This window comes from Schizophyllum commune, assembly GCF_000143185.2.
Source record: "Schizophyllum commune H4-8 unplaced genomic scaffold SCHCOscaffold_6, whole genome shotgun sequence".
In the NCBI taxonomy this organism is placed as follows: domain Eukaryota; kingdom Fungi; phylum Basidiomycota; class Agaricomycetes; order Agaricales; family Schizophyllaceae; genus Schizophyllum; species Schizophyllum commune.
Window position 1 is genome coordinate 826,348 of NW_026089543.1, and position 20,822 is coordinate 847,169.

At 57.0% G+C, this 20,822-nt stretch overlaps 8 protein-coding genes across 8 annotated transcripts; 5 read left to right on the forward strand and 3 right to left on the reverse strand.

Moving 5' to 3' along the window:
* Window positions 1–13: 13 nt before the first annotated feature.
* SCHCODRAFT_02625554 (glycoside hydrolase family 78 protein) lies at window positions 14–2,955 on the reverse strand. The gene is made up of 10 exons (XM_050345304.1): window positions 2,554–2,955; window positions 2,258–2,498; window positions 1,754–2,210; window positions 1,631–1,703; window positions 1,561–1,574; window positions 1,356–1,509; window positions 1,080–1,305; window positions 709–1,026; window positions 517–653; window positions 14–469 (listed from the first exon to the last, which is right to left on the reverse strand). Exons 2-10 carry the CDS (start codon window positions 2,495–2,497, stop codon window positions 76–78), a joined length of 2,013 nt encoding a protein of 670 aa, XP_050199979.1. The 5' UTR covers window position 2,498; window positions 2,554–2,955; the 3' UTR covers window positions 14–75.
* A 157-nt stretch (window positions 2,956–3,112) lies between these two features.
* On the reverse strand, window positions 3,113–5,799 carry SCHCODRAFT_02625558 (uncharacterized protein). Its single transcript, XM_003031811.2, has 21 exons — window positions 5,593–5,799; window positions 5,515–5,534; window positions 5,434–5,452; window positions 5,370–5,380; window positions 5,238–5,314; window positions 5,104–5,158; window positions 5,028–5,041; window positions 4,931–4,974; window positions 4,854–4,881; window positions 4,771–4,796; window positions 4,684–4,709; window positions 4,601–4,635; window positions 4,521–4,545; window positions 4,459–4,470; window positions 4,386–4,401; window positions 4,287–4,332; window positions 3,994–4,119; window positions 3,908–3,942; window positions 3,761–3,846; window positions 3,475–3,674; window positions 3,113–3,400 (listed from the first exon to the last, which is right to left on the reverse strand). The coding sequence occupies exons 1-21, from the start codon at window positions 5,613–5,615 to the stop codon at window positions 3,317–3,319; spliced, it is 1,008 nt and encodes a 335-aa protein (XP_003031857.1). The 5' UTR covers window positions 5,616–5,799; the 3' UTR covers window positions 3,113–3,316.
* A 725-nt stretch (window positions 5,800–6,524) lies between these two features.
* Window positions 6,525–7,137, forward strand: SCHCODRAFT_02286082 (uncharacterized protein). The gene is made up of 2 exons (XM_050342281.1): window positions 6,525–6,669; window positions 6,735–7,137. Exons 1-2 carry the CDS (start codon window positions 6,620–6,622, stop codon window positions 6,976–6,978), a joined length of 294 nt encoding a protein of 97 aa, XP_050199980.1. The 5' UTR covers window positions 6,525–6,619; the 3' UTR covers window positions 6,979–7,137.
* SCHCODRAFT_02625561 (NAD(P)-binding protein) lies at window positions 6,938–8,677 on the forward strand. The gene is made up of 8 exons (XM_050345305.1): window positions 6,938–7,336; window positions 7,384–7,443; window positions 7,502–7,583; window positions 7,634–7,727; window positions 7,791–8,055; window positions 8,109–8,217; window positions 8,271–8,368; window positions 8,428–8,677. Exons 1-8 carry the CDS (start codon window positions 7,297–7,299, stop codon window positions 8,571–8,573), a joined length of 894 nt encoding a protein of 297 aa, XP_050199981.1. The 5' UTR covers window positions 6,938–7,296; the 3' UTR covers window positions 8,574–8,677.
* Window positions 8,678–9,801: 1,124 nt separating this feature from the next.
* SCHCODRAFT_02625566 (phosphatidylinositol 3-kinase) lies at window positions 9,802–13,104 on the forward strand. Its single transcript, XM_050345306.1, has 11 exons — window positions 9,802–9,964; window positions 10,014–10,100; window positions 10,152–10,253; window positions 10,312–10,663; window positions 10,712–10,792; window positions 10,850–11,071; window positions 11,131–11,412; window positions 11,463–11,729; window positions 11,778–12,375; window positions 12,426–12,515; window positions 12,568–13,104. The coding sequence occupies exons 1-11, from the start codon at window positions 9,891–9,893 to the stop codon at window positions 12,939–12,941; spliced, it is 2,529 nt and encodes an 842-aa protein (XP_050199982.1). The 5' UTR covers window positions 9,802–9,890; the 3' UTR covers window positions 12,942–13,104.
* Window positions 13,105–13,302: 198 nt separating this feature from the next.
* Window positions 13,303–14,741, reverse strand: SCHCODRAFT_02625569 (uncharacterized protein). Its single transcript, XM_003031810.3, has one exon. It carries the CDS (start codon window positions 14,336–14,338, stop codon window positions 13,424–13,426), a length of 915 nt encoding a protein of 304 aa, XP_003031856.1. The 5' UTR covers window positions 14,339–14,741; the 3' UTR covers window positions 13,303–13,423.
* Window positions 14,742–14,847: 106 nt separating this feature from the next.
* Window positions 14,848–16,434, forward strand: SCHCODRAFT_02625571 (copper-fist-domain-containing protein). The gene is made up of 4 exons (XM_050345307.1): window positions 14,848–14,940; window positions 14,988–15,016; window positions 15,087–15,268; window positions 15,328–16,434. Exons 1-4 carry the CDS (start codon window positions 14,938–14,940, stop codon window positions 16,287–16,289), a joined length of 1,176 nt encoding a protein of 391 aa, XP_050199983.1. The 5' UTR covers window positions 14,848–14,937; the 3' UTR covers window positions 16,290–16,434.
* Window positions 16,435–17,736: 1,302 nt separating this feature from the next.
* SCHCODRAFT_02688622 (Trimethyllysine dioxygenase) lies at window positions 17,737–20,156 on the forward strand. Its single transcript, XM_003032254.2, has 12 exons — window positions 17,737–17,932; window positions 18,244–18,350; window positions 18,406–18,435; window positions 18,489–18,543; window positions 18,605–18,665; window positions 18,716–18,812; window positions 18,872–18,974; window positions 19,024–19,120; window positions 19,175–19,269; window positions 19,327–19,640; window positions 19,693–19,778; window positions 19,835–20,156. The coding sequence occupies exons 1-12, from the start codon at window positions 17,891–17,893 to the stop codon at window positions 20,026–20,028; spliced, it is 1,281 nt and encodes a 426-aa protein (XP_003032300.1). The 5' UTR covers window positions 17,737–17,890; the 3' UTR covers window positions 20,029–20,156.
* Window positions 20,157–20,822: the final 666 nt, after the last annotated feature.

Below are 20,822 nucleotides of genomic sequence, written 5' to 3' on the forward strand. Positions count from 1 at the left end.
ACCAACGCGAAGAGGCGACAATAAGGACGATTTGATAACTTCATTACTGTGTACAACCGATACAAACGATCTTCTCTACTGGCCTTGTACAACAATGGAATGCATACCACCTTGTACGGTGATCTCACCCTCTTGTCCGACTTCATTGCCATCGACTGTCACATCGCCTGCAACTGGCGGTATGACGACACCCTGAGTTCCTTCAGGTGCCGTCACATTCAGCTCGAAGCGCCCGTTGGCTGAATCGTTCGACCAGCTTACGCCGAACCATCCGAGCGGAGTCTCAAATCCTCCCTCAGCGGCAGGTAGTCCAGCCGTCTGCGGCTGTATCCGGAACGTCTGCCCAGCTGGCTCCGTTACCATGAGACCGAGTACGTAGGCCGTTAGAGCCGGCGTCGGGCCCGTGCTCCAGCCATGAGAATGCGACGTGTACGATGGGTCGTTGGCATATCCAGCATCGGCGCGATACCTGCGGGAATTAACTGAGAGAACATACAGACTGACAAGTGGACGTACAGTAGTGATCCGTTGGAGGTATACCCTTCCAGGAGCGTGGACTGCGCGCTCACGTTCGTCGTCAACATCCAACCCCATTGGAGGCGAACGAACTCAAGAGCGCGCTCCGCCGCGCCAGCCTCGAAGTGGGCGTGCAGCTGCCAGAAATGTCAGTCAACCTCTAGGGAAAATCAGAAGCAGGCGGATTCGTACCTCCATACCCCCAACGAACGGCGCAACGTTGTCCGGAAGCTCCGGCGCCACCGCGCCCACATCGACCCAATTCTCCTCCAGACCAACACTAATCCGCGCCTTCTGCTCGTCTGACGCAGTCACGTTGAACCATACTGCGAGCGAGTTCCCGTCCTGAGGATGCAGCGTGGTTGTCGTATTGTCGATATAGAGGCCCTTGTCGTTATCCCAAAGCACGGCGTTAATGGTGTCCTTTAAAGACTCGCCATCTGCAAGCCACTGCCTAGCCGTCTCACTCTCGCCGAGAGCCGTCGCGATGGCCGCACCATCAACGAGAACCTATATCGCACATGAGATCGCCAGAGATGCAGGATGAGAAGCGATAAACTGACTTTATAGTATAGCACGTTCGGCGAGATGCTGAAGCCTCCGCCACCGAGACGGCCCCAGTCTGTGGGACCCGTCGCGTTGAGCAAGCCGACGTCGGAGTCGACTTTGGAAGCCAGATAGGACACGCCCAGCACGTATTGATCCCACTTCGCCTTGAGCCAGTCGTTATTACCGGAGTGCATCCAGTAATTGTAGACCCCAACAAGCGACCAAGCATGATAGGTATCGCTAGCAGCGCTTCAGCTTCGCAAGAGTACCCCCGTCAAAGACTGATATACCTCTCTCCCGGGCCTATACTGATGAGAGGGCCACAATACGGAAGACCACCAGTCGTCGTGTCTTGCAACGAAAACATTTCGTCAAGGCTATTGCGGATAGATTCGAGCTCATTGAGAGCTACGAACGCAGCAGGCCCCGCGATGCCCATGTCGCCTTCAACAATGGTTAGAGCTGTGCGCAAGACATGGTCAGAGGAGTTCTTGCCTGGCCATACAGTTCTAGGGTGTTGTTATGTGTCAGTCATCGCCCTCGCCCATAACCATGGACAACGTACCGGTCGCGCCTCGCAGCGTCCACAATCACAGGTCCGACCTTGGCAATCTGGCCGCTGTTGTTCCATCCTGAAGCTACGAAGTGTGAGCGTATTCGTCAACAAAGAAGAGATGAGAGCACTGACCGCCACTGGCAACTTTTCCTCTGCCCTGGTCTGCCGCAATGATGTTCGTCTGGATCGTATACGCCCCCGCATACCAGACCTTCGTAAGCAGGTCCTGATCCTGTCCGGCGGTGTCCCTCGTGTAGAAATAGCCCTTGTAGTCGCGCAAGTTGTCAGTATTTGGGCTGAACGTTAGCGCGACCGAGACGTTAGAGAGCGAGACACTATCGCCAGCCGTGAGCGAGACGGTCAGGTAGCGAAAGCCGCCGCGCTGCCAGGAAATGGGCTGCGTCCACAGTCCCTTGCTGAGCGGCCCGGTGATGGGTTGCGCGCCGTCACTTGTCATGTCTGCCACGGGGTACACGGAGTCGTCCGAGAGAGTAGGGCTGATGAGCGAGGGGGATTCGGCGAACGCCAATGCGAGGGACGCGTCGTCGCCAGATACAGAGTCGACGACGAGGGATACGACACCACCGACCTATTCATTCGTGAGCGCGCGACGAACAGAACGATCAAGTCACTGACCTCCTTCCCAAAGTCAATTGTGACCCAGGCATCTGTCCCGCTCAAAGTGGCTGAGCCGGCATCCGCGGAGAGAAGGCCATCCGTGTTCTCTACGTCGCCATTGGTGCCGTGAATGCCCGCTGGATACACGGTGCGTGAGGCGGGTGCGTAGTTGAAGTCATCCCAAGGACCCGAGGGAGCAGACGCCGTCGCGCACGATATCAGAGCCCAGACCAGTATAAGATGCGTAGGACTCATCATGCTGCGTTGAGAATGAGCTGTCTGGACCGACGATGCTTAGCATCCATCTTTTATACCTGACGAAAACAGAGGGCAGACACCCTGTCATCCACGACTGTCCGACGGACAGATATTAACCGCGGAGCGAAAGCCAAGTGCTCCTCCAGTTCTTCCCATTGAGTCGGGCCGCTATACACCTGAACAGTTGGTTATCACCTCTCGCAATTCTCAGTCAGGCATCTGGATGGTCGCGAGCATGTGCAAAGTCCAACCACAGGGCCAGCTCCACAAAGGCTCGAGCGACGCCGAGCGAGTTATCCCGCGCCGCTCTGCCGACTTTACGGGCCGTTTTGGGTCTTCGGGGACCACTGAAACTTCCACGCTGATGACCTTGTTAGCGGTCATGCCAGTGAGAGCACGATCGCCTAGTGATCTCTCTTGTAGGAGAGCGTGCATGAAGGAAGGCCAGTTACAAAAAGTCATCCAGCAAGAATGGCTAAGTCGAATATGGGAGTAGACAGAAAGGATAAGACCTTCCCTGTCGGGTAGGCATCAACGCAGCCGGCATATTGCGAGGCGGACCTACAATTTGGGCCCACAATGCGGCCCGGCAAAAGTAAATCGCTACGCAGGCTCTGCCTCTCCAAGCGCATTGCATCATGACATATTCCACAATCTGAACGACCGAACAAACCATACAATTCCAAATTATGCGTACACACTGTAAGGAGCGGACGGGCCCGTAGGATATAGAGGTCCTGAAGCACAACCAACGTCGAGCAGAGGCCAGAGGGTATCGACCCCGAAGCCCGAAGCCACCCAAGAGAGGGCCCTCGAGGCCTACTGGGTAACATCCCTCGACTGATCAACCTTGATTGAGATCGTCTGGCGCTCAATGTCGTCCCCGCTCTCTTCCTGCGAAGACTGGTGAAAGTCAGAAAGATTGCCCACTATGATACGACTCCGCCAAAAGGCCGAGCGGAGAACCGGCCACTTACCGGAGCCTGCTTGAGGTCGCCGAGCTCGTGAACCGTATGCGCGCCCTGCGTCGTGCGTACGGGGCCGTTATTCGTCGTGCCCATGATGTCCCGCGTGCGCGTGAACATGAAGCTCGCGGTCGAGATCCACTTCGCGCGCTCGCTCGCCTCGCGCAGGTGGTCGCGCACGTTAAGCGTGCCGAGGAGGGAGTTGGTGTATACTGGGTGAGGGTCGTTAGTGGGGTGCGAGGGGGTGGGCAAGCAAGAGGGGATCGGTAAGGATAGGGACGAGGGCTGTGCGGCTTACCTTTCGTAAGCATGAAATAAAAGGCCATCATGATTTGCTTCCCGGGGAAGGCGACGGCCATGCTCAGCACCATGATGGCGCAGAACCTATTGGTGGGTGTTGGTTTCAGCGTGCCTCTCTTTCGCAGCGTCCCATAGGAGAACTCACGTGGACGCCATGCCTGTCGTGACGGACAAAATCATCTGCGCGGCGAGTGAGCATCCACTCCTTGTGGTGACTGAGAGAAAACATACGATGGTACGAATGATCCTATTCGTTCTCTTGATCGCTGTGCGTGACTGCTTCAGGAGCGCCATCATGCAGAGGGTGATCAGGATGTCGGTGCCTGCGCCGAGGCCGTTCACCAGCACGACGTATTTCTGGGGGGTGTTAGCATCGAGATCATACGTGGCCTAAATGAGGAAGACAGGTATGACCCTGTCGACAGTGCCGAAAGCCTTGAGCCTGTTGACGATATCGAGGCTTTCGACGGCGCTCGATGAAAGGAATGGAACGGAAGGACGGATCGAGTTGCAAAGAGACGCACCTGAAGCTGAATCGTCAACTCCTCAGCAGAGACGACGGTGACGAAACTGAGAAAGCGGGTAAGCGCGAGAGGTCAACTCCAGTCAGAAAAGCAGCTCACGAAGCAGTGATATAGTCTGGTAGGGGTTGTGATGGGTTAGTTGGGATTCAGGCTATCCGACAAAGTGGCGCACAGATGAGAGAACCTGAAGACCTGCGTCAGAACGCGCAAGTCAAAGTTGCGAGGAGCACTTACCAGCTTGTGCGACGGAGCAGGCTTCCTGCAAGATTGGTTGCTCAGTCGTATTCCAGATATAAGAAAAAACAGTGACGCACGATGAAGCCCGCGAGGATCCAGTTCTTGCCACTCACTACGGTGAAGATCAACTCCGGTCTGCATAGAGGAAGGAGCGACATACATTGCCAAATTCGCCATACGTAGAATCTAGTGTGAATGTTAGGTGAGAAAAAGCGATGCGTCATGGAAACAAAATCCGCAGACGCACCCTTGCACCGTGAAGGTGACGAGCAGCTTGAACGGCCTTCAGTATACGAGGGTACGCACCAAGACGTGCTAGGGGGGACGTACCGTAGGAATGACCATGCCGTAGAAGCCCCTGAAGTAACAGTTAGCTCGGCGAGGGAGAGCGGATCGCGCTCGCTCACCATGGCAGGTTCGACAAGGCGGTGAGGTTCCCGAATTCAGTGACCTATCGCACGTAAGTTATCCGATCCCTTCGCGCGGTCGTGTTCGAGCGCTTACGCAGTAGTTGTACACTGTCAGAGGTGAGCGATCAGCATTTTTCAGGAATTTTAGGGGAAGGAGACTGAAGACTCACGCCAGCTCGTAATAGCGATCTGATGGAAACAGTCTGCCAGGACGATGCCCGCTACCTGTAAGGGAGATGAGCATCCCGAGGAGGCTTGTGGGGTGGGTTGCGGTAAGGTCGACAGGCGGGAATGCAGTACGCACTATGCTGGACAGTAGCGTGCTATCCTTGTTCTGTCTCGACGTGGATCCGAAGTAGAAGTAGGTCTGCGAACATGTGACTAGGCGGGGGAATGTGAGGGGGAGGAAAGGCTAGTGGCGCGCGCGAGGACGTACTTCCGAACAGTCTATGCGAGGGTGGCGGTCAGTATGCGGATTTGCGAGGAGGGAGGGGACGCACGCAGCTGCAATGACCATGCCTGCGCCCGTTGCCATGCCCGATCAGCTCGCGCACTCTTCGATCACCACGAACGCGACTTGCCTATGAAGGAGGCCCCCAGGCTGGAAGCAGGCGTCGCTCGTCAGTGTCTGCTGCTTGCGGGGAAGCGGGCCCACGCACGTAGAATCAAGACCAGCACCCATGATTGTCGTCGTCCAGCCCCGCCGGTTCCCTTCGTATGTTCTGAGCGTATATAGGCGACACTGTGCGGCGTAGACGGTCGTGGGGGGAGCAGCGATGTAGATGAGTGTGTGAAGGAGGGCAACTCGGTTTACATAGAGACGGGAAAGGCATCAAGAGACCCTGGGCGAACATTGCAGACTTCCAGGATCCAGCCAGTGAGCAAATGGTGCACATCTCAATTCGGCAGCGGCGCAGCGGCGCTTGACGGCACCGTGCATCTCCCTAGGTCCGGCGACTCCGGCCAGCGAATTCTCAGTTCAGAAGTTCCTGGCCTCGCTCCGACTCTCTCAGGACTCTCTTCTGGCGCGCACCCGGCTGGCGAAAATTGGCGCGCACGATCTGCGTCGAACACCTCGAACACCTCGAACACCTTCCCTTCTTCAATCTCGCTCATTTTCCCTTCATACGCCCCCAGCTACCTCAATCACCCGTGGCTCTTCCGGTGAGAACGACACGCAACGGCATCATTGCGCCGCAGAGGAACGACGCCCACAAAGGACCTCGAGGTCTGGACTCAATGGCTGCTTGTTTGTTGACGCCGCTTTTGATCACACGTGCGGCAAAGCGCGTGCGGGGCCGTCGGCTGTCGGCAAGGAGCCGCCTCGCGTGGCACCGGCAGTCGCCGGGGTGCCTTGCCCTTGTACTTTTCAACTTCGAATTCATTCAGAGCAAGGGACAGGCCTCGCCATGCTTGAAGACTGTTCTGCGGCTCTGGTATGGCAACATGCGACAACGAACTCCCCTTATCAGCAGCAACCATCTCTGGTATCCTGATGTCCTCTGCTGTCCTCGCTACTTGCCAGGGAGTCGTCAGCGTCATCCCTCACGGGAACGTCCTTTCGAAGCTGCCTCTGATCTTCGTACTGTCTACGGCGCGCACATGAGCCCAAGCCTTCCCACCGGCGTGGGGCCGGTCTGGGTGCAGTAATCGATCGCCCCCTCGAGGTCGACAATCACGCAGATCATGACACGGATGTTGCGTCTGGTCGCAGAACCTTGTACGATGATAGCCTGGTGTGGTAGCCTGTCGTCAGTAGCGCGACTATCTATTGACGTCCATTTCTGCGCCCATGTTATAGGCAGGCAGGTCTCGTGCCGGCTGCGCTTCTAACCCCTGCCCAGCATTCACTGCTGCTGTTATACTATCAGTGCGCCTGCGTCGGACGTGCTACTTCGCTGAGTCTTCCATGGCATTCGCAATGCAATACCGTCCGCGCTGGCGCCGTCAGAGACACTGCAAGCTACAAAGCACGCTTGGGTGCCCTTGGGAACCCAGCCTGCGCCCACCGCACCCTTGCGATATGTGGTGATCCACGCCTTTGATAATGCCGGATAATGAGCCTTCTGGCCTGAACATTCACCCGAATAGTGCGAACGAGGCTCCAGTTGACAGTTGCGAGACTGCCACCAGGCGCCTGCGAGGTGTTGGGGGACGTGTGCCCTTACATACCCGCCACGCCCCCAAGCTACTTATTGGGCCTGGCGATCACCCGTTCCGCTCGTTCTTTCTTTCTCCGCCGCCCATTGTCTCGCTCCGCCAACTCCTTGCTCCGCTCGATCTCTCTCCCCGCGCCCGCATTCACATACCTATTCCCGTGCCTGCATTAACATTTCAGCCCATACACCGCCAAGTCTACTACCATGTCATTCAGCGTCGCCGATCGAGTGATCCTCGTTACAGGTGCGCTCCCGTTTCCCGTCGATCCCGCGCGCTTCTAACGCCCGCAGGCGGAGGTACGGGCATCGGCGCCTGGGCCACGGAGGCGTTCGTGAAGGGTGGGGCGAAAGGTATGCTCCTCCGAATTCCGCGTGTGGCCACACTCACAGTAGGCTCCATCGCATGTAGTGTACATCACTGGCCGGCGCGAAGCGAAGCTGAACGAGGTGGTCGAGAAGATGGATAGAATAGCGCAGGGGAAGACGATTCCGTAAGTGCTTGTTCTTTCAGCGCTTTCGCGGGCTGATCGGCGCTTCGCAGGTTCCCGTGCGATCTTGGGAAGGAATCCGAGATCGACAAACTGGTGGACTTCATTAAGTCGAAGGAAGAGCGGCTCGACGTGCTTGTGAACAACGTGCGTGCTGCCTCCGATGGTTTCCGCACTCTGCTGACCGCCGCCTCGCAACATACCTCGCAGGCTGGCCCCTTCTACGTCGACACCGTTGATGACGAGCACGACCCCACGAAGGGGATGGACCAGAAGTGCCCGTTCCCGCTCGCGCTCTCGCCCGCGGAGGCGTGGAAGGAGCAGTTTGCGGTCACGACCTGGGCGCCGTACACCCTCACCCTCAAGCTGATCCCCCTTCTCGCCGCGGCGGCGAAGCTCGGCGACGGGCGCGGCTCGGTGATCCAGATTTCAAGCATTGCGGCAAAGTTCTGGAACCCGTACTGGAGCATCCCTGGTACTTCCCCTCCCACCAGACCCTTTCCCGTTCTCACACGCGCGCCCACACAGCATACCAAGCATCGAAGGCGGGCCAGGAGCACACTAGCAACATCCTCGCCGCCAAGCTCTACACCTTTGGCATCCGTGTCAACACCGTTTCGCCCGGCTCCTACGACACGTACGTGTGCACGCGCGCGATAAGATGGGCATGAGGGCTGACCGTGCCTGCAGCGACGCCAACCCCTCCTTCCACGAGGCCGCAATGTCGCACCCCTCGAATAACGAGCGCATCCCGCTCGGCCGATCGGGTGGCGCTGACGACATCGTCGGTGAGATTCTTCTGGGGACTGTTTTCGAGGATGAGAAGACTGATGGATGGTTTGTGCAGGGCCTATCCTGTTCTTCGCTAGTGCGGCGTCGAAGTACATCACGGGGCAGCGCCTTGATGTGGATGGTGGCGTTATGTTGGTGGCGAACGGCACGAATAAGATCGCGCCGTACGCGTCGAAGATGGAGAGCACGCTGAAGCCCTAGATGGGCGGAGAGAATGAGATACATAACCTAGTAGGATACACGAATGCCCGAACTGTCTGAATCTGTAATTTCCTGCTGTATACATTTCATGGGTGATTCGGTCTGTGAGGATTAGGTCTTACGCAGGCTGCGCGGTCCAAGTGTACTGACTTCTAAGTACTGATATATGAGTATCCTGCAAATGGCGGCGCTATTTTAGATGATTCTGCAGACAGACCTTCCGCAATATTTATGTATGCGACAATAATAATGTCCCTCTTCTCCAGTCTTCCATGACTTTTCGAGCTTGAAAGACAGGGGCACGCGCAGGCGAGGGCCGGCGTTCTCGTGAAGATCGTGCAGCCGCTTCTGCAACTTTCTCAATTGTGTTCCCTAAGCTCTGCTGTTACTTCCAAAGGGAAGAGCGATGTAACATGATCGAACGCGTTACTGATTTTGGGACAGGCGAGTGAACAAGTTCAACTAGGACCCCTGATAGTACCCACAAATGCCTCTTCGCGGATTTTGGCCTTTTGACCTTTTTTATCCGCACCGATTTTGACCAGCTGTGCCCTTTTTTATCCGCACATTGCGGAGGGGTCGAGCGAAGTGCCAATTTTTGTCCGCACCGCCCGATAGGCCTCAAAAATCGTTAAAAATCGCTAAAAATCGCCAAAAATCGCCCAAACCTCCATTTTGCTGCCCATTGAGCGGGACGCGTCAAGGGGTGCCTAAATGTCTAGTTCAGAGTGTGAGTGAGCCTCGCGTACACAGACAACAGCGTGCTCGCCCCGATAGCAGGCGGAATCGGCGTCGGCTTCCCATTGTTCGCCCTGTTTGCCTCCGAATGCCGATATGGACTTGCTAACGCGGACAATCTTGAAGTTCCTTTAGCGCAGTGGATAAGTGACCTAACACGAGGTGAAGAGGTCCGAAGTTCGAACCCGGGTGCCCATTTTTATCCGCACCCGCACTGGCCTCCGCCGAGCTGCCCATTTTTATCGGACAATTTCGGCAGGCCTACGGCCTGCTCCTGCCCATTTTTATCCGCACTTTGCACTGACCATCGCTTGCGTTTTGCCCATTTTTATCCGCACCCCCGACAGGCATTTGTGCGTACTTTCAGGGGTCCTGTTCAACTTCGCGCGATGCCGCAAGCCGTCACGTGGTCGTGGAACAAGTATCGGCAGCCTCCGCTAGTTGCCACACATTACCGCATACGCGAACGCGCCGCTTTCAAGCTTGCTCTCGACAGCCACCACTCGATTCACTTTTGCCGCAAAAGCTGGAGACATAACGGACTGTGACGATATACTAAGCCGAAGAGACAGAGCCGATATGGACAAGGAGGCCAAGGACGACTTTACCTTCGCCAAACTCTCTGATTTGAACCTGCATGTGACCTTCCGCATGTCAGGATTTGGACTGCTTCAGTAGATATCCCGCTGACCAACTGCATAGTTCCAATTTGGAGGGTATACGAAGGCCTCACAGCCTGACCGAGATCCTTGAGAACCCAGACCTCAGATTTCACGGCGTCCAATCCCAGTACGCACTCCGCTTTTCTGCCCAGCTTGATCCGTCATAACCTCGCCCAAGGACGCTGTCAGATCTCTACGTGACATGTCAGCTCGTTGCGAACAACAAGCCGCTGACAATACCGTTCCGCACGTCCTTCAAGGCGTTCAAGAACAGCTACACGTACGTATACATGACTCCTTGTAGTGCCACCACGAGCAGCTTACCGAATACCCTGCAGGTGGAACGAGTGGATAACGCTGCCTATTCGCTACTGCGACCTCCCGCTCAATGCACAGATCACCTTCACCGTCTGGGACATCGCGGGTCTGAGGGCCGCGATGCCTGTAGGAGGGACGACGTTCCGCCTTTTCGGCAAGAAGTGTACATTGCGGCGCGGGAAGCACCGGTTACTTTTGTGGCCCAACATAGAGGCGGATGGGTCGGTCGAGTCGACAACACCGAGCAAGTTACCCGTGCGCGATGAGATGGGGCGCCTGGAGAAGCTTGTGAAGAAGTACGAGCGAGGCGACTTGCCAAAGTCGGACTGGCTGGACAAGCTCGCGTTCAGGAAGATGGCGGAAGTGCATGCGGTACGGAAGGACGGTCGACAGCGAGCAAAGGAGCTGATCTCGTTGCAGGAAGAGACCAAGAAGTCTGAAAACCTGTTTCTGTACATCGACCTACCACGGTTTGATTTTCCGGTGATTTATAGCGAGAAGGTAGTTGCTATGGCCATGTTTTGTCATTTTCTATCGAATAACTAATGTGGACCCCAGGAAGCACCAAAATTCAATCCGACTGCGGCCAACCCCTCCCCGCACACTCCCCTAGCCAGCAGCTCGCTCGCGGCCGACGCGCACCTATGGAGCATAGTCGACCCTGATATGGTGCGGGAGAATCCGATCGAGGACAAACATCATCGTCTCGTGCGAAGCCACCGCAGCGGCCCCTACGACCGGGAGCTCAAGCCGAACGCAAAGCTCCGTGATGAACTCGGCGTACGATCGTTCTCTCACTGTGTCTGCTATGTTTCATCGTTTAACCCCACGGCACACAGATCATCCTCAATTACCCGCCTAGCCGACCTCTGAACTCAGAGGAGAAGGACCTCGTGTGGAAGTTCCGGTTCTACCTGTCGCGTGATAAGCGCGGGTTGACGAAGTTCTTGAAATCCGTGCGGTGGAGGGATAGCTCGGAGGTGAAGCAGGCTGTGGAAGAGCTCTTGCCGCAGTGGACGGAGATTGACATTGATGATGCGCTGGAACTGCTCGGTCCTTCGACGGTAGACTCTCGTGTGCGGGCCTTTGCTGTCAAGCAGCTCATGCGGGCGGACGACGATGTGAGCGAACTCATCTCCGAAGGCAATACAAGGCTAATGTGCAATAACAGGAGCTTCTCCTGTACCTACTCCAGCTTGTTCAGGCATTGAAGTTCGAAAGCGCGGCGAGTGACTCGCGCTCGACACGGTCGACCACGACCGCTATCTCGTACGATGACAGTGGGCTATCCGACTTTCTCATCGGGCGCGGCGTGCAGAACCTCATCCTCGGCAACCGGCTGTACTGGTATCTCATGGTCGAGGTCGCGTTGGAGGACCGCATGATGGCAAAGATGTACGGGCGGGTGGTGTACAAGTTCATGAAGAAGGTCACGGAGGTCAGTAGTATCGCAGTGACGTTTGACGCATGCTCATCCGTCGCATAGTCGCCTGAGGGATCCGAGCGGCGCGAGCTCATTCGAAGGCAAGGGCTGCTCGTGGAAACACTCGCGAAGCGCGCAAAGGAGCTGCGAATGTCGAAGGATCCACGGCCAAAGAAGATCGAGAAGCTGCGCGCGATGCTCACCGACTCGAAGGGCGGCCTCGGGACCATGGCCCCCTTGCCGCTCCCCCTCGATGCCCGGATCGAAGTCACAGGCATTGCCGCGGAGAAGTCCTCCGTCTTCAAGTCGAACCTCTACCCATTACTTTTGTACTTCCAGTGCACGGACGGCTCCGAGTACCCGGTCATCTTCAAGGACGGGGACGACATGCGCCAGGACCAGCTGGTGATCCAGCTGTTCACGCTCATGGATCGCTTATTGCGGCAGGAGAATCTGGATCTGAAGTTGACACCGTACGATGTGCTGGCGACGGGGCCGCTGCAGGGGATGGCACGCTTCATCCCGAGCAAGACGATTGCGGCGATCATGAGCGAGCATGGGAGTCTGCTGAATTACCTGCGCGCGAATAATCCTGACGATGGGAGCGTGGGCACTTCGGGCGTGGAACCCAGTGTTATCGACACGTTCGTTCGCAGTTGTGGTACGTAGCACGCTGCCAGCGAGATGCGCACGGTACTCATGAGTGTGCAGCTGGCTACTGTGTCGTGACTTACCTACTTGGAGTCGGCGATCGCCATCTTGACAATCTCCTCGTCGCACCCGATGGTCACTTCTTCCACGGTACGTGCCGCCTGCCGCTACCAGACAAAGCTCTGAATTATCTCTACTACAGTCGACTTCGGCTACATCCTCGGACGCGATCCCAAGCCCTTCCCACCTCCCGTCAAAGTGTGTAAGGAGATGGTCGACGGCATGGGCGGTGCGCAGTCACCGCACTACGCGCGCTTCAAGAACTTCTGCTTCACTGCTTTCACCATCCTGCGCAAGAGTGCCAACCTCATCCTGAACCTCGTCGCCTTGATGGTGGACGCGAATATACCCGATATCAAGCATCGCGATGTGCACGAGCAGATACAGGACAAGTTCCGGCTCGACTTGACGGAGGAGGAGGCGATCAAGCACTTCGAGACGTTGTTGAACGAGACGTCGTACTTCACGGTCGTTCTGGATCGTATTCACGATATCGCCCAGTATTGGCGCAGTTGATTGTACAGTATGTATGGATTCTCCTGGTCACTTCTGCGATTTTGTGGATATCGCCCCCTAAACTGCGTTCCGTATCGGTCAGTACGTGGGCAGCCAATCGCGGATATGATGTTGTTGAGTCCTTGGGTACCCGCCCGGTCTCTTCGACCAGCGCTAATCCATAGAGGCTTCTTTTACGTCCATCCAGCGTTCCTCCGAGCGGAGGACAAAACCTGCCTTTTTCTGTTGAAGGCACCGGCGCTCGGCATTGCGGCCCGGCTCCGGTGACCATATATGGTTCCGTTGGCGGCCGTGTGGCGGCCAGACCGCGGCTTGTTCCCAGCCACATCTTGGTTCAACGTTCAACTTCCGACAAGACCGTTGGAATAGCCTAGCGGGCCCAGCGAGGAGATCCTCGGGGCGACGGCCTGGTGGTGGCACAGAGCTGGATAATGCTAGGGATACACGTGTGTCTAAGCGCTATGTAGGCGTCGGAACCGGGACTACGTCCCGGTATCCCGGTTCCATGTTCCCCCCTCACGCGTGGCGACGCCCTCGTCGCCAGCAAACCCTGACCAGCAAGAACCCGACGTCAAGCTACTCCTGACCCAGCCCAGCGCATGAAGAGCGCGCGATAAGTCCTGCAACCTTGGGTCGTGTACCCAATCCAACGAAGTTCCACCTATTTGTGGCAACCGCGACTCCGGCCAGCGGCGCGAAGCGGCTCCTGCGTGTCGGCGACGTGGGCGCGAACGAGCCTGAGCACCGCGTCGGCGGCGGTTGAGCGATGCGAATGGTCGGGAGGTGCCGCTCGACAAGCACGAAAGATCTCGAGGAGGTGGCGGGATGACGGGGAGATGTGCATCCGCATCGGAGGCCCAGTCTACGCCATTGAAACTAACGCCGGACGTGGTAGAGGGCTCCTCGTGGGGCGAAGTCTGCACGGCAGACTCTATGCGAGCAGGTGCGACGTCGACGTGGGGTTGGTCCGCGCACGGGACCAGGACGCGTGCTCGCATCATGTTCCAGAGAACACCGCATGTTTGCACGCCGAGCGCCTTCCCAGAGCGATGACCTGCGTCGTAGCCTGCGCAGTATCCCACGTCGTAGTCGCGGCAACGACCGTACTCGGCAGCGCGTGCATGTCCTTCCGACTCCCAGGTCCCGCGCTCGGCCTCTGCACCAGCGATGCGCCCTGCCTTGTATTGGGTCTCGAGTGCAGCATTCGTCGGTGTACCCTGTGCTGAGAGGTGATCTTGAAAAAGCGCGAGGAGATTGGTCCAGAGGGCGGTCTCAGCAACAACGGGGTTATGATCGTGTAAAGAGCGATATATGTTCAGTGCATCGGAGAACTTCTGTGGGATTTCGATTTTTGATGTAAATTGCCGTCCGTCCGGCAGCGTAAACGTGCGAGGCATGGCGAAGTCGGCGAGGCTCGTCGCAAGGCGTGATGTGAAGAGGTGTGGCAGGCGCGGGAAGACGCGCAAGGCTCGATAGAACTCGCTGGGAATATACGCAACGATGGCCACGCAGATGGACGCAAACGCAACGCAAGATGACGCAGAAAGACACAAATGCAACACAAAGCAGAAAGGCTCGATAGGACACAGGGGGCTCGGATAGACTCGGAAAACGCGGAGCGCAATGCTCGAACGCAGAAAAACGTGTGCGCAGGCCTCGAGGCACGGGCAGGCTCGGACGCGGAGAACGAAGCTCGACGCGGAGAAACGCAGGTGAGATGGTCTGTAGGGGCACGGGAAAGAAGACCACTCTCGTCACCAGATGGAATAGCCTAGCGGGCCCAGCGAGGAGATCCTCGGGGCGACGGCCTGGTGGTGGCACAGAGCTGGATAATGCTAGGGATACACGTGTGTCTAAGCGCTATGTAGGCGTCGGAACCGGGACTACGTCCCGGTATCCCGGTTCCACCGTCGTCCTCGAGCGCAGCACCCGATAGCGCACGATAACCACCCCAGGCCGTCGTGCCAGTGTACCTCGTTCTCGAGCTCCAGTAGAGATGGTGAGCTCACGTCATCATGACCCAAATCGCGAAATTGACCGAAGCAGGTTGAACTCTTCGGCAAGAAATATGCATGGTGGGTACCCTACTTCTTCATTACTCTCATCGTCAACAACGTCAAGGCCTCGAGGCTGACCCCTTTCCAGCGAGCCGTGCATCAAGGGTCACCGGACGACTGGCTGTAGGCACGCCGACCGGCCGCTTGTCGAAGTGCGCAGGAAGGGTCGTCCAACGACCCAATGCGGCCATTGTCGAGAGCTACGGAAGGTCAAGCAAGTCACTATACATTGCCGGTGCGTGAAGGAGGGAGAGACTGCGGACGATGGCAGTGCGTATTATCGCTGAATATTCTCGCCTGAGGCTCATGAGCGCCGGTTGTTGACACAGAGTGTTGCTGTGGAAAGGATAAGCGATGTGCTTGCTGGACGCCGAGGAAGAGTCACGTCGTCAAAGGCAAGAAGGCGAAGGACGGTGACACTGGCGGGAGTGGCGGTGCAGACGACGGCAATTCCAACCGCCGTCCTAGCCCCGGGGCCTCACGACATCCAGCCCCATCCCATGGTCAGCCAACCTCTTCAGCCGCAGACTCAGAGCCGTCAGCTCGAGGAAGTCAACCACCTGGCACCTCGTTGACTCGCTTGCACGAACATGGCTACAGCCCGTATAGTCAAGCTTACGAACGCACGCGAGCTGCTGTCCCTTCAGTCCCAGATCCCCTTCCTTCTTTCGAGCCGTATATATCAGCAAACTCGCTCGAAACTACCGCCGTTGCGTCGTCCGCCGCGGACGACGTCTTCGCTGACCTCCTCGCCCCCGCCTCGTCCAGAGATGCAACGCCCGTGTCGGTCTCTTCGGCAGCCACGTACCCGAGCGCCGACGTCCAGCTACCGGTTCCAGACTCCCTCGACGAGCCGCGGGTGAAGATCGAGTGTGACGAGGGCGGATGTGGCGACCTCTGCTCGTGCCCACATGAGCCCACGATCACAGAGCCGTTCCCGACGTGCAAGAAGCCAGCTGCCTGCACGACGGCCTGCCTGAGCTGCTTCATCATGACCGTCCCGCCCGACGAGTGCTTAGCGACGGGGAACCTCCTCGGTGACACCAGCAATACGGTTAACAATTCCGGATCTTCGGCAACGTGGGAGGCTCCTGGATTTTGGGGCGCCCCGAACGAGGCGAGTAGGGACGCGGCAATGATGGAGGCGCGTATGCAGAACTTGTTCAAGGATGTGACCGCGGTTGGTGGCATGGACAATGCTGGCAGCGACCCGTACGGGTTCGACGTCGTGGGAAATGTAGGCGAACTGTCTTCTGATTTTCTACAGTCTGCGTCGAGGCAGTGGAACTAATAGCAATATACCTACCGCAGTACGGACCCGGTAATTGTCAAGGATGACCTGCTTTCGCGATTTTTCTGTACAATAGCGTCGCACATAGGTCCGCCCCATTATGGTGTTCTTTGTCTGAGTAATCGATGGAATTTTGTCCAATGGTGATAGTGTCCTTGAAGCTGAAGCTTGAAGACTTGACTTCCAGGACTCGACGCCGAAGCTCTCGCACAGACAGCAGGAATTTTGCCAACGGCTCACCTTAACCCAACACGTTCGCCAGCCTGGGCGTACCACCTTTGAGGTTCTCCCTCTTCCGTTCCCTCGGTTCACTCATTTTTTGGGACAGTGGAGCGAACGGCACCTTTCTCGAGCTCTCCGGAAAGAGAAGATGCTCAGCGCTCGTTCCAGTTGTCTGGGTATACGATAAATCGCTCACGGCACTTCGCGAGAGGATGAACATACGGACGACGTTCCTGGACTGCTCCAAGGTTGCAGCTGGTAGCACTGCCGCCGGTGTGGAGGAATAGAGATGGATAGATGGATGGATGGATGATAACTCAGTTATTGTGTCCGCCCGTCGGGGCAAATTTCATAGAACCTAGATCCGCGGTGGTCTGCGGCGCCATGATGCCCACTCACTCCTTCAGTAAGCCTGTGATCAGGTAGTAACACATTGAAATGGCCAATAGACGCAAAGGAGTTGCAGAAGGTCCCCAAACAAGGTCGCCAACTCAAAAGACGAGATTGAATGATATAGTACTCGGGCATGCGTCAAGAATCTGCTATGTTGTGCAGCATCCCAGGCGCTGACGGAACTAGCTGATTCCTGAGACCAGTGTTTGTGTACCTTCTTGCTTTGAACTTCTCCCAGCGGCTGCACTGTTCTGAAAGGGCTTAGGAGGGCGTTTGTGAAGCATCTCAGTCCACCAGATACATAGCAGAGTTACAGTTAATGCTATCGTTGATGCACAGATCGGTAGAGCAAGGAGGCGAGTCCGCATGTCGTCTTCTCGAAGTGGATATCTGTCCAAAGGGTGAGGACATTCAAACCGACGCGGCGCAGCCACTCGTTGCAGATCGCCGTAGCCAGAGGTTCCGCACAGACTGTTAGTGCATCCAGCGTGTAGTCGTGGCAAACTTCAAGGACGCGGCACAAGTCGAGAGCTTCGAGCAGTAATACCGAGGGAAGGCGCGACGTAAGGTTGTGCTAATTGGTCGACGAAGGGTTAGCTATAACTGGATTAGGGTAGGTAAGCATGCATATAAAGAGTACTACCAGAATTTCCAGCTTATAATTGAGGAGTCGAGCATCGAAAGACGCAGGCTTTTCAGTTCGACATCGACGCGAGAGCAGAGCGACCATTGTGTCCTGATTTGGAGTGTGACGCTGATGTCACACCTCGGCAACTGCCGTCCTGCTGGACTTCTTGTCTCGCCTTCAAGACCTTTAAAGACACTTTAGCGAGTAGAATGATAAGTATCATTCAGTTAGCCGAAGTAAAGAGCAACATGTTATCCAGAGGCTGCTGACAGGATTTCCACCACACCAGTCCAATTTACCGCTGATCCATCTGAGTGATTCCCATTGTAATTCAGCGTCCACTGTTTCTTGTTCCGCAATGTCGAAGATGTGTATGCTATTAACGCAAGCAATCTATCAAGTACGGACCAGATAGTCAGCTCACCTATGTCGATGCGGATGTGGGGCAAGAGGCGAGACAGGCCCAGCAGTGCCGGCTTTGTACCGGGCACCCTCTTTCCCTACCTCCCATCACGTATATCGCCCATGCTGAGGACTGGCCTGAGACAGGCCCTACGCGCCATCGAGCGCCAGGCGTCCTGCTCGACGCCCCAAAGAGCAGCCCGCTCAAAGGCCGCAGTGACGCGTGCGAGCGGGACGAGATGGGCCGCGGGCGGATGCCGTACCGCCGCCTCGGCCGCAGCGCTGAAGACTCGGGAGGACGCGGCGCAGTCCTCGTCCCCGGCGCTTCCTCCCATCCTCCCCGACGATCTGCCCATTGTGAGCTCGGACGACCGGCGCGTTGCGATCGGGTGGGATACGCGGACATGGTCGAGATTGTATGTCAATGTGGGGCGCCGCGCGGGCAAGAGTGCGTGCTGAAGAGACTTGCAGTCATAACATATGGCTGAGGGACCACTGTCGGTGCGTAGCGTGGTTTGCATCGTGAAGGGGATGTACTGACGCTCGACGTGCAGATGCCCGAAGTGCTTCCACCCAGTCACGAAGCAGCGATTGGTGAACACCTTCGAGGTGCGCGTCAAGGAGGGCCGAACCAGCCCGCGTTCATTTTTGTTGACGCCTAGGAAACCAGATCCCCACCGACATCTCCCCCGTGAAGGTAGAGGCCAAGTTCGAAGGCTTGGAGGTTCATTGTGCGTTCTCCGTCTCGCCGAACCAGTTCCTCAGACTTCCCTTCCCATAGGGCCTGAGTCGGAGCGCCACATCTCCCTCTACCCGTGGACATGGCTGCAGAAGGTGTCCTACGATCCCAAGATTACACCGCAGGCCGAGCGGAAGGAGTGCGTCGCGATTTTCCCCGCACTATCACTGCACTACCGAACTCAATATCGCCATTCAGGAAGATCCTATGGAGTTCTCAGATTCTGCAGTCTCCACCCACGGTGTCTTATCAGGAGGTCATGAGCGATGACCATGGTCTGTATAAGTGGCTGTCGAACATTGTGAGCGACGCTGCTAGCGAAGTGGCGAGCCAGCGCTGACTGTCTACAGGACTTATTTGGGTTCTCCTTCGTATCAGACGTCCCTGTTTCCACAGAGGCGACGGAGAAGCTTGCCGAGCGAATAGGCTTCATTCGAGAGACTCAATGTGCGTCAGCAACCCGTTTCGATCTCACCTCCTTGCTCACCAGCTTTCTTCCAGACGGGAAGTTCTGGGAGTTCACGTCCGACTTGTCGAAGGGCGACACGGCATACACGACTATGGCGCTCGGCCCCCACACCGACAATACCTACTTCGTACGCCCTTCACCCATCTCCATCTCCACCAGCGTGCCGACATGACACCACGCGCAGACGGACCCTTGCGGTCTCCAGCTCTTCCACCTCCTCTCACACGAAGGCGAGGGCGGCGCCACCCTCCTCGTAGACGGCTTCTACGTTGCATCAATCCTCAAGGAGCTCCATCCCGAGGCGTACGAGCTGCTTTCGACAATTCCTATTCCAGCGCACGCCGCGGGGGAGGCTGGTGCTTTATACCGACCAAGCCCGCCTGGGGGATATCCGGTATTGAACCATGACCGCGTGTCGGGCGCGCTCGCGCAAGTGAGGTGGAACAACGACGATCGGAGTACGATGAGCCATCTCGACCCTTACCTCGTGGAGGACTGGTGCGTTCTGTTCGTCACCTTGTAGTTCTGTCTGCTAACTTCCGTACTTCAGGTACGCCGCGATTCGCGCGTGGAACAGGCTGTTAACGAGTCCGGACTCGGAGTACTGGGTGCAGCTGAAGCCCGGGACGGCCGTCGGTTAGTAGATGACCTCTTCATCTCCTAAGATGAACCTGCTGACCCTTGATCCCCAGTGGTCGACAATCACCGTGTCTTGCACGGACGCTCTGCCTTCACTGGCAAGCGGCGGATGTGTGGAGCGTATATTGGAAAGGACGAGTACACGTCAAAGCTTGCGGTGCTTGCTGAGAAGTACGGTCCCGCGCAAGAGAGTGAGAGGGGCGAGGAAATTGTGAATGGCAGGAGCGTTTGGAGCCCAACGCTGTGAGTGAAAGGGATGAACAAGAGACTTGCTGAGGGATAGTATATTAGCACCCTATGGTCTCATGTGCACTATTGCCATTGGGCGATGTCCTTCCTGAAGAAAACCCCTATTATTCTTATGGACTTTCCCACGCGTGCGATTGCATGCGACTGTTGTGAGCTAAGTCCGAGTTTACGAGGACTTAGCGGGAGTCAAGCGAAGCAGGCGCTGCGAGCCCGGCCATAGCCGAGTGACGTCGCCGCGTCCGAAGGATTCGCGGTGACGATCACGCGGGCGGCGAGCGCGTCGGCCGTGGTCGCCTCTCCGCTCTGCCCTCCATCGCCTCGAGGCTCCTGCAGCCAACTTTCTTTTGCCCACCCTCCTCTTCCCCTCTCACACTCGCTAACGCTCGGGGCAGCACGGGTTTTGCTTCAGGTCCTTCTCCTTAGGCCTGGGGCGGGACCTGCCGTCTGCTACAGCGTTCAGTCGGCTGGTCCGCGCGCATGTGGGCGGCTGTGGGTGTGCGTCACGTTACCCACGTGATGCCGCCACATGCAGCCCGCTCCGCGGGCGGCCGACTCCGACAAACCCCAGCCCTCGCTGAGTGCTGGGTTCTCTCCCACTCTTCATATCATTGAGACTTGGTCCATAGGGACATATCCCTCTACATCCCTGAGCCTTCCCTAGACGCGTCCTAGGGCTCGCGAGCTAGCTTCGCTTGACCTTCCGCATTGGGAAGTCATTGTTCATAAGCATGATACAGTCCAGTCTGACAGTCTCCTTTCCTCGTGTGCTGCACCCTGCCCCAAAGCCGTCCA

Coding starts and splice junctions, on each gene's coding strand:
- SCHCODRAFT_02625561 (XM_050345305.1), top strand. CDS start 7,297: ATGTCATTCAGCGTCGCCGATCGAGTGATCCTCGTTACAG. Junction 7,337..7,383: donor TCGAGTGATCCTCGTTACAG/GTGCGCTCCCGT, acceptor TAACGCCCGCAG/GCGGAGGTACGGGCATCGGC. Junction 7,584..7,633: donor GCGCAGGGGAAGACGATTCC/GTAAGTGCTTGT, acceptor GGCGCTTCGCAG/GTTCCCGTGCGATCTTGGGA.
- SCHCODRAFT_02625558 (XM_003031811.2), bottom strand. CDS start 5,615: ATGGGTGCTGGTCTTGATTCTAC. Junction 4,882..4,930: donor GCCTTGTCGAACCTGCCATG/GTGAGCGAGCGC, acceptor CTGTTACTTCAG/GGGCTTCTACGGCATGGTCA. Junction 4,120..4,286: donor AGTTGACGATTCAGCTTCAG/GTGCGTCTCTTT, acceptor AACACCCCCCAG/AAATACGTCGTGCTGGTGAA.
- SCHCODRAFT_02625571 (XM_050345307.1), top strand. Junction 15,017..15,086: donor TTCGGCAAGAAATATGCATG/GTGGGTACCCTA, acceptor ACCCCTTTCCAG/CGAGCCGTGCATCAAGGGTC. Junction 15,269..15,327: donor AGAGACTGCGGACGATGGCA/GTGCGTATTATC, acceptor TTGTTGACACAG/AGTGTTGCTGTGGAAAGGAT.
- SCHCODRAFT_02625554 (XM_050345304.1), bottom strand. CDS start 2,497: ATGATGAGTCCTACGCATCTTATACTGGTCTGGGCTCTGATATCGTGC. Junction 2,211..2,257: donor CAATTGACTTTGGGAAGGAG/GTCAGTGACTTG, acceptor ACGAATGAATAG/GTCGGTGGTGTCGTATCCCT. Junction 1,027..1,079: donor CGAACGTGCTATACTATAAA/GTCAGTTTATCG, acceptor TGTGCGATATAG/GTTCTCGTTGATGGTGCGGC.
- SCHCODRAFT_02625566 (XM_050345306.1), top strand. CDS start 9,891: ATGGACAAGGAGGCCAAGGACGACTTTACCTTCGCCAAACTCTCTGAT. Junction 10,664..10,711: donor AGATGGCGGAAGTGCATGCG/GTACGGAAGGAC, acceptor ATCTCGTTGCAG/GAAGAGACCAAGAAGTCTGA. Junction 11,413..11,462: donor TCATGCGGGCGGACGACGAT/GTGAGCGAACTC, acceptor GTGCAATAACAG/GAGCTTCTCCTGTACCTACT.
- SCHCODRAFT_02286082 (XM_050342281.1), top strand. CDS start 6,620: ATGACACGGATGTTGCGTCTGGTCGCAGAACCTTGTACGATGATAGCC. Junction 6,670..6,734: donor CCTTGTACGATGATAGCCTG/GTGTGGTAGCCT, acceptor CCCATGTTATAG/GCAGGCAGGTCTCGTGCCGG.
- SCHCODRAFT_02625569 (XM_003031810.3), bottom strand. CDS start 14,338: ATGCCTCGCACGTTTACGCTGCCGGACGGACGGCAATTTACATCAAAA.
- SCHCODRAFT_02688622 (XM_003032254.2), top strand. CDS start 17,891: ATGTCGAAGATGTGTATGCTATTAACGCAAGCAATCTATCAA. Junction 18,813..18,871: donor CCGCAGGCCGAGCGGAAGGA/GTGCGTCGCGAT, acceptor ATCGCCATTCAG/GAAGATCCTATGGAGTTCTC. Junction 19,270..19,326: donor ACACCGACAATACCTACTTC/GTACGCCCTTCA, acceptor CACCACGCGCAG/ACGGACCCTTGCGGTCTCCA.